The sequence below is a fragment of the Octopus bimaculoides genome, chromosome 8, assembly GCF_046866305.1.
Source record: "Octopus bimaculoides isolate indiv1 chromosome 8, ASM4686630v1, whole genome shotgun sequence".
NCBI lineage: Eukaryota > Metazoa > Mollusca > Cephalopoda > Octopoda > Octopodidae > Octopus > Octopus bimaculoides.
The window spans coordinates 56,140,784-56,150,448 of NC_142935.1; the positions used below are offsets into that span (position 1 = coordinate 56,140,784).

At 38.4% G+C, this 9,665-nt stretch overlaps 1 protein-coding gene across 3 annotated transcripts in view; it reads left to right on the forward strand.

Annotated features, from left to right (window-relative positions):
- The window catches only part of LOC149134414 (uncharacterized), a 417,689-nt gene extending 409,395 nt beyond the window's left edge, over positions 1–8,294 (forward strand). Inside the window, exons 2-3 of one of the 3 annotated variants that reach the window (XM_089356527.1) lie at positions 3,964–4,081; positions 8,153–8,294. In XM_089356527.1, the coding sequence (XP_089212653.1) occupies positions 3,964–4,081; positions 8,153–8,214 (180 nt within the window). In that variant the 3' untranslated portion in view covers positions 8,215–8,294. The remainder of the gene's footprint in view (positions 1–3,963; positions 4,082–8,152) is intronic. The other 2 variants (XM_089356529.1, XM_089356528.1) reach the window with 2 other exon arrangements.
- The last annotated feature ends 1,371 nt before the right edge of the window (positions 8,295–9,665 follow it).

A 9,665-nucleotide genomic window follows, 5' to 3' on the forward strand; every position in this document is an offset into this window, starting at 1 on the left:
GCTTGAGAATAAATATCACACAGCCTTACTCCCCCCCACATCCTCTTTAGACTTTATACTTATGTCTATAGGTGAGATGGCTAAGTGAATAAAACATTGAACTATTTGCCCAATAAACTAGATGCAAGCATTTTGTTGTGTATTTAGGTAGAACACTTGACTTCATGTTGTCCCAGTTCACTTAAATGTTGAGAAGGTATAACGGATCACCTGGGAATGTTACCTGTAATAGACTAGCGTCTTATCTAGTGTGACATTTGTGTCTTGCTAAATTCACACATTTGAATTTAAATTAAACACCAGCCCTTGACAATCTCTATTATACAAGGGCTTGCTGAAAAGTTCCTGGTTTTAAGGGTATCACAAAAGGCCTGGTTGGGGACCCGACCTTCCATGTTCTTTTACAGGGCTTAGAAAAACTGAAGGACTACTTACAAGGCTTAGGAAAACTGAAGGACTGAATTTGAGAGGGGAATTTACTGATCCATCTCTGTTTTCTTTTATCCAAAGCTAGGAACATTTCAGCACCTCCTTGTATCTCTTATATCTACGAGAGATACCATTTGCAGGTCCGATATAAATATAAATTCAGTTTTACTGCCTACCCTTACCTGTGGTCACTGATGAATGTTGGGTAATGACCAAAAGATTACGATCACAAATACAAGTGGCCAAGAAGGGGTTCCTCAGTAAGACCTCTGGAATAATGTTACTTTACAGGGCATGTAACTCAGAGATCAAAGAGTCATTATGGGTTGAGCCACTACTTCTTCGCATTGTGAGGTCACAGCTCCAGTGTTGCAGACATGTGATAAGAATCTTTTCTGCTCTAGGCACAAGGCCCAAAACTTTTAGGGAGGGTATCAGTTGATTAGATCAACCCCAGTATGCAACTGATGCTTAATTTATCAACCCAGAAAGGATGACAGACAAAGTCGACCGTGATGGAATTTGAACTCAAAACGTAAAGACAGACAAAATACGGCTAAGCATTTCACCCGGTGTGCTAACGTTTCTTATTTCTTTACTGCCCAAGGGGCTACACACAGAGGGGACAAATAAGGAGACACACACCAGTAAAAGCATCAAAGAATGGTTTCTGTTTGCATTTGCGAGATTACAAAACAAAGCCTAAAAATTTTTACTTGGTGTCTTTGCTCTGTTTCAATGAAATGTCTTTTCCAAGATGAAAAACTCAAGATAATCTCCATTCCTTTTGGCAATACACATGTGATGAAACAAACTCCTAACTATCTACTTACACACTCTCTCTCTCTCTCTCTCTCTCTCTCTCTCTCTCTCTCTCTCTCTCATCTCTCTCTCTCTCTCTCTCTCCCTCTCTCTCTCTCTCTCTCTCTCTCTCTCTCTCTCTTTCTCTTTCTCTCTCTCTCTCTCTTTCTCTCACACACACATGCATATACTTCCTTCTTTTCATAGACGTTATCTTTTTATCTGGATTTATAAGTTTGTGTTGTTACCAAATGTCTGTTGCAATATACTGTTGCCTTTGATTTAATTTAATTTTGAAAATAATAAAGAGTTTAGTAAAATAACTTTGTCATTATTAAATCAATGTTTGGAATGCAAATCAACATGAAATTTGATGCAAAGTTTTAACCCTTTCCCTGTGAAATTAAGTTTCATTGTTATTCCAGTTATGATGTAAAATATCTACCCAAAAATAGAATTGGTATTTTCTGCAAGTCATGTTGCCAGAATAAACTTGACATATCTCAACAGAAAATAGATTCAAACATGACATTTTTCAACAAAAGCTAGGCTGGAATATAAAATTGCTCTCCACAGTTAAGGGTAATGAAATTTTGAGTGGATGTATCTGATTTCCTCAGTTAAAGGAATAATTTGATTCTTTAGCATTTAATTCTTCTCCAGCCAAAATATTCTACCTGTTTTATATTCAAACTGGCTAGATCTAGTCTCTCGTGCCTACTGTACAATATCATTCTAAAAACAATCTATTACATTGTTGAAATCTCAAAGTTATAAGATAATTTATGATTAAATAAGCAGTACATTTGAAAGAATAATCTAAATACCAAACAGTTAAATCACTAAAGCTGGAAGTTTGTGTCATAGAACGAAGGACAGTTTCAGACAGAATGATATCAAAAGGTTAAAGACATATTACATGATGTGGGAGTTTGGAATAATTGCTTTTTGTTTTCTATTTGTATTCTGACCCACAACATTTCCACTTTCTCCACATTTCCAGATCGTCATCAGCTTTAAAATTTTTCCTTTTATGATAATTACCTCTATAAGTGACCCTTAGAATGCCTCTGTAAAATGTATGCACTTCAAAAGTAAATCACCTGCCCTCACTTTGTTTGGTTTCTTAAGTATGTTCACTTTCTTTTATCACTACTTGACATCATCTCTCAATGGGTTTATGACAAACAACACAGTATTCTTCAATATCAGCATTTGACAGTCATTTCACATATTGTTGTCAGTGTTAACTTGTATCTGAGTAGTAGATCTGCAGCAAGTGCTTATTACACATATCAACGGGACACAAATACAGCATTACACCTTCCCTATCCAACAACTCAACCTATCCAACAAATGTCACCCAGTACTAGGCCTCCTAATCTATGAAAGCCACTCAAGGCAAACAGGCACACACACACACACACACACATACACACACAGCTGGCTTCTTTCAGTTTCCATCTAGCAAATTCACTCACAAAACTTTGGTCAGCCCAAGGTTAGAGTAGAAGACACTTGTCCAAGGTGCTATGCAGTGGGACTGAACCTATAACCATGTGGTTGGGAAGCAAGCTTCTTACCACAAAACCATGCCTGCACATTAGGGTATGAATTCTCAGGATCTATGCATATCTATGAAGAATTACTCTGAATTCTTGCATTCCTGATTCTCTTATTTTTCTTCTTAATTTATATATTTTTAGACTCACTTTTATAAAGCTATTTCATAAATGCTTTGATGCCAATAACAACTGCCTATCCATCTTTTATTTTATCTTACTTTCATCAGCTCCACTGGTACATTACCTTTACCCAACACTTGGTTGCATGAATTCCATCTCCCTTTGATTGACATTGGATCTTAGGTATCTAGTCCACTCTGAGCACTTATTGTTTGTATCTATCATATGCCTTTTTCTGATTTGTTCTCATCCATTATATAAAAATAAACATGTATGTACAGGCATCTAGCAACTATTTGTCTGTTCCTCAGTGTAAATAATAATAATGGAAATGAACTCATTGTATACAGTGCTCAGGAGTACATTGTGTACAGCGCTCATTGTATACAGGGCACATCAGAAAAAGTAACCAAAAGTGCACGAACATCATCATCATCATCATCGTTTAACGTCCGCTTTCCATGCTAGCATGGGTTGGACGATTTGACTGAGGACTGGTGAAACCAGATGGCTACACCAGGCTCTAATCTGATTTGGCAGAGTTTCTACAGCTGGATGCCCTTCCTAACGCCAACCACTCAGAGAGTGTAGTGGGTGCTTTTACGTGTCACCCGCACGAAGGCCAGTCAGGCGGTACTGGCAACGGCCACGCTCAAAATGGTGTATTTTATGTGCCACCAGCACAAGAGCCAGTCCAGGGGCACTGGCAACAATCTCGCTCGAAAATCATAATAATAATAATAATAATAATAATAATAATAATAATAATAATAATAGAACAGTACATAGAATATGCACAGGAAGAGAACAGTGAATGAGTCACTAGAAAAAAGTGTAGGGAATGAACATTAAGTGTACTATTGGTGAATTTTGGGAAATATGGAAGTTTTGAAGGACACAGTGTCCTGACAGCTAACAAGTGATGCTAGTACTTTATTCTGTGCTTCAGCAATTCTGAGAGTAAAAAAATGTTTGTGTGTGTATGTACAAACCCAATATTTAGCATTGACTGTATGTAAGCTAATACCTTTTTCTCTGTCTACTTCAGCCTCAAGATGCAGAGGAGACATGTATCGTCCATAACTTCCAGCCCCATCGTGTAGTCCAACCTCACCAATGCCTTGTGTGTAAAAAAATAATATGGAACCAAGGTAGTTCCTGCGTAGGTAAGTAACCTTTGTATATGGTATGAGGCATATTGGCCCTGCCTATTTGGCATCACTGATTTGACACTGACTTATTTAACTTAAGATGTTTCAAAGTTTCTCTTGTTTTCTTCTTCCCTCTCTCCCCTCTTCTCTCCCTCTGCTTCTCTTTATGTGTATGAGAAGGAAAGTGATGATGTCAGTTGTGTTCAATCAATAAATTATAATATCTCTCTCTCTCTCTCTCTCTCTCTCTCTCTCTCTCTCTCTCTCTCTCTCTCTCTCTCTCTCTCGTGCCAAAAATTGTTGCCACTAAAACAGTTTATGATAACAAGTTTCTCAATGAAGATTGCTGGAAGAAAATATAGCTCAATAGTGAGTGAATTTATAATTAGAGGGATTGGATGTTAACCTAATAATTTAATGAGAGAATTCCTGAAAAGTATGCCATCCACAAGTGTAGTTAGGTGGGATTTGGTAGGGGTTATCCGCTCCACATGGCACTTTTGGGTCTGCTGTAGGCAATATATGTTTTATTGTGGGGTCCGGAGGTGACAAACAGAAGGGCTGCCCTGGGTGGCACACACTCTAGCTACACTAGTGATGCAATCCACTTATGAAACTAACATATCTTACCAATGAAACTGAACTAATGAAGCTAATAGTATTTAATAAGTAATAGTTTTGTTCTCTCTCAAAAATTGGTTATCAATAAGTAAAGAATTAAGAAAGGAAAACAAACAGAAATATCTCTGATATTTGTGAAAGGATTTTCCATTCAGAATAGTGAACTTTTGAACCTGTCTGCTTATGAGAAATGGGGGTCCTTTTTTTTCTTTTCACTAACCCCACCCAACAGGAGGGCTTTATACTGTTATCACTTTAAGTTCTTTGAAGAGAAAAGGAGCAGAGCAGGGTGGAGTGAATGCTACCCACTCCCTCAGCGACCACCACCAGTTCAGACACAAAGGTTAATATAGAAATTAATCAGTAAGGGCAGGTAAAAATATGGATAGACAATTGGGTGGGGGAAGTGGTTTTCAACCTTGTTTTCTAGCAGATCCCTCACCTATTTGAGGTAAATGTGTGTGCATATGTGTGTGTGTGTGTGTGCATATGTGTGTGTGTGTGTGTGCTGTGTACATGTGTGTGTGTGTGTGCATGTGTATGATGTGAGAGAGAAAGAACAGTTTTTAGCATAAGAAAACTGTTTAAATGTCAGGTCAACTGAAATTGAGGGAAACACAAGCATAGACGTACACACACACACACACACACACACACACACACATACACACACACACACACACAAATACATACACACGCACTCACTCACTCACTCACTCATGCACACACACACAGATGCGCACATGCACACACATACGCACACACACAGACATACACACGCTCAAACAAACACACACACACACACACACACACACAAGCACACAAATTTCCAAGTAGAAACTTGAACAAGGTACAGAGTACTCAAATGTGTCAAACAATGAAAATATATTCTTCTTGTTAATGTCAGCAAATTCTCCATTACTTCAATTTTATTGCCAAAGAGGCAATCATCAGATGGTATATCAATAAAGAAATGTTTTAAAAGCATTTAAGCCATTTGTTTGTTCATATACCATCTGTTGACAGCCTATATGGGAAGAAATTCAAAGTAATGGAAAAATAGTTAGCTTTGATAATAGGTGCCACATGAAAAGCACTGGTACTGTGCCACATAATAAAAAAGCACACATGCTGGTGCCACTTTAAAAGCACTCAGTACACTTTGTAAAGTAGTCAGCATTAGGAAGAGTATGCAGCTATAGAAACCATGCCAGAACAGACAATGGTGCTTGGTGCAGCCCTTGGCCTTACCAGCTCCAGTCAAAGTGTCCAATCCATGCCAGCATGGAAAATGGACATTAAATGATGATGATGATGATGATGATGATGATGATGGTGGTGGTGGTGGTGGTGGTGGTGGTGGTGATAATGATGGTGATGATGATGATGATGATGATGATGATGATGATGATGATGATGATGATGATGATGATGATGATACAATCACAGCTTTCACTCACAAGCAAATGTAACTTGGCAGTATGTACCATGCTTTAACTAATTGTTTTAGGAGCCCATGTTGTCCACAAGGAGTCATAACCACCCAGTGAGCCCTCTGATCCCTGATCCAGCAGATCATCCAAAACATGACAGCCAGAAGGAAAGAATGCTACGCCAGCACTCACCTGGTGCGGCCCTCTTTTCATTTCAACCGATTAGATTGGAACAATGTGAGATGAAGTGTCTTGCTCAAGAGTACATACAACATGCTGCCTGCTTCAAAAACCAAACCCCAAACCCTACAATCATGAGCCCAACATCCTTAAGCCATACACTTTCCTGCATACACACACATTTATATGCATGTGTGTATACATGTTATATATGTATGTGAGTGTACGTATGCTGGTGTCTCCTTGTCTTGACACTGCACGACTGCTGTAAATGAGTGTAGCTGTCATACAAACAGTGTCATTCATTTCCAATATTTTGCAATTTTGCAAAAGTATGTCTAAGAACAAGGAAATATTACCTTGGTTGGAAGCAGATGAAGATTGGTGACAGGAAGAGCATCAGGTTGTAGAAAAATCTATCTCTATCTGACCCATGCAGACATTCAAATGTGAATGTTAAAATGATGATGATGACAATGACAACGACAACGATGATGATGATGATGATGATCATGATCATCATCATCATCATCATCATCATCATCATCATGGTTATGATGATGATGGTTATGGTGATATATTGACATGTGATGAATAGCAGCTGTATAAAAAGGGTGCCCTGTGTGTCCAAAGTAGAAGAGACAGGCTAAGCAAGTCAGAAGATGAAATGGTAAAGACTGTTCTCAAGAAGCTAATCCTCATAAAAGGAGATGACATAGGACCATGACCCTTGATCCTTCACTTAATTTCCTTCTGGTTGAAAACCATACTGTATTATATTACTCATGTATGCCTCATACTGGTTTCAGATTTTGGCACAAGGCCAGCAAATTCAGGAAAGGTGATAAATCAATTATATCAACCCCAGTGCTCAACTGGTACTCATTTTATTGATCCAAAAAGAAGGAAATGTGAAGTAAACCTCGGTTGAATTTGAACTCAGAATATAAAAATAGATGAAACACTACTAAGCATTATTCCCAGCTCACCACCTTATGATGTATGCCACATACTACCTTTTTTTCTGTAGAAAGAGAGAAACCCTTTTGTTGTTTACATATGCAGCAATTTTCTAACCATCTTGTGGAGATGCAGTGAACCTGGAGGAAAGGGTCAGTAATGTCAATGGTTGAGGGACCCTACTGGAAGAGGAAGTGTGAGTGACTTTAAGTGCTTGGAAGTAGGACCAGCGTGAGTGTTTTTTGGCCTTGGGTAGTAGGAGCAGAATGATGCATGTAGACATGTGAGTGAGAAAGGGAATTTACTGTAGGTTCTAGTGATAGGTTAGACAGGTAAGGTTCATCTCAGATATAACCCAGTTGGACAGTCAACACTGAGAGGTAGGTGAATCGCAACAGTTCCTCATATTACTCAACTTCCTTCTCTCTCTCTCAAACTATTACTAATTAATTATTACTGACCATATTTCCAGTGCTAATTAAGTCTTTTCTTTTTAGTGCTCATAACTTTTTGGCAGGATCCCTGAGACCTGGGAGAAATGGAGAAAAGTGCTTATAGGTTACAATGAGTATGAAGCAGTTTGTTTAGATACACAGTTATGAATTAGTCTGAGTAACCAAACTGAACTATTTTTGTAAACCATTTCAGTTGTTCATATTTCTTAATTCATATCTATTTATTCAATTACTGTATTCTTGTATAAAGGCATAAAAGTGTTATGTGTCTAGCTGTCCAGTGATACTGAACAAATCCTGTACATGTGAGATATTTTCTGGTTTAGAAAAACATTGATAAAAACACGTGCAAAGCAGATATTTTGTATAATTTTCCTTCAGTGAATATTTTTTCTAAATCCTTTCTCATCCATTCTTTTTCCATATCTTTTTTGTAGATTGTCACATTATTTGTCACAGGAAATGTGAAACAGAGGTAGGTAAAATTTTAACTAAATAATTTTGTTTACTTTACCAAATAGGGTGGATTTAATTTTTATTTTTATCTTTCGCTTGTTTCAGTCACTGGGTTGTGGTCATGCTGGGGCACTGCCTTGAAGGGTTTTAGTTGAACAAATCATCCTCAGTACTTATTTTAAGTCTGGAACTTTTGGTCTTTTTTTGCCAAACTATTAAGTTAGAGGGATGTAAACAAGCCAACACTGGTTTCCAGCAGTGGTAGGGGGACAAACACAGAGACAAGCTCACACATATTCACATACATATACTCTTTTACTCTTTTACTTGTTTCAGTCATTTGACTGTGGTCATGCTGGAGCACCGCCTTTAGTCGAGCAAATCGACCCCAGGACTTTGTAAGCCTAGTACTTATTCTATCGGTCTCTTTTGCCGAACCGCTAAATTACGGAGACGTAAACACACCAGCATCAATTGTCAAGCAATGTTGGAGAGACAAACACAGACACACAAACATACACACACACATACATATATATATATATATATATATATATATATATATATATATATATATATATATATATATGTATATATATATATATATATATATATATATATATATATATATATATATATATATACATATATATACAATGGGCTTCTTTCAGTTTCCGTCTACCAAATCCACTCACAAGGCTTTGGTTGGCCCAAGGCTATAGTAGAAGACACTTGCCCAAGGTGCCATGCAGTGGGACTGAACCTGGAACCATGTGGCTGGTAAGCAAGCTACTTACCACACAGCCACTTGTGCATTGTTGTCAACGATGACTAAGGACATCCCATGGGAGAAGAAGATGGGTTACAGTGTGTCCAGCTGTAGCCAATCAGGCTGAGGTATGCTCAAAAGGTTCTGCTACAGATTGAACACTGGTAGCCTTCTGGGAATGAAGGCAAAGAGTTGGCTCAGAACTTGTGCAGCTCATGTTTTCTTTGTGCTCCTGCAATCCTATTCTGTTCATAGGAGGTGGCACCATTGTTGGCGCAGCCATGCCAGGCAGGGCAGCTAAACCATAGTGAGGGTAACTGATGGCTTTCAACCTTCAGTGAAGTAGGGCTTAACTACCTATGCATCTGACGACTGGACCTGGTGGACTATGCAAAGGAAACCACTAGATTGGTCCACAGACAGGAAATTGAACCAGCAAGCATTGTGGAGCACGAACATGGCACAGTGAGAAACAAAAGACACTGTGGCCACCCATTGCATCCCAACCTACCTCTAGTCATCTTGACTTTGTCTTGCCACTGGAATCAGATAGGAAGGGACAAGAGAGTGAGGCAGAAGACATTGCACAACCCTCCCTCATTTAAATCTATGTCACATACAAGTCAAGACATTACATACATACATACAGTATGCATACATACACACACATGTACAACAGGATTCCACACAGTTTCTATCTATCAAATTCACTCACAAAGCATTGG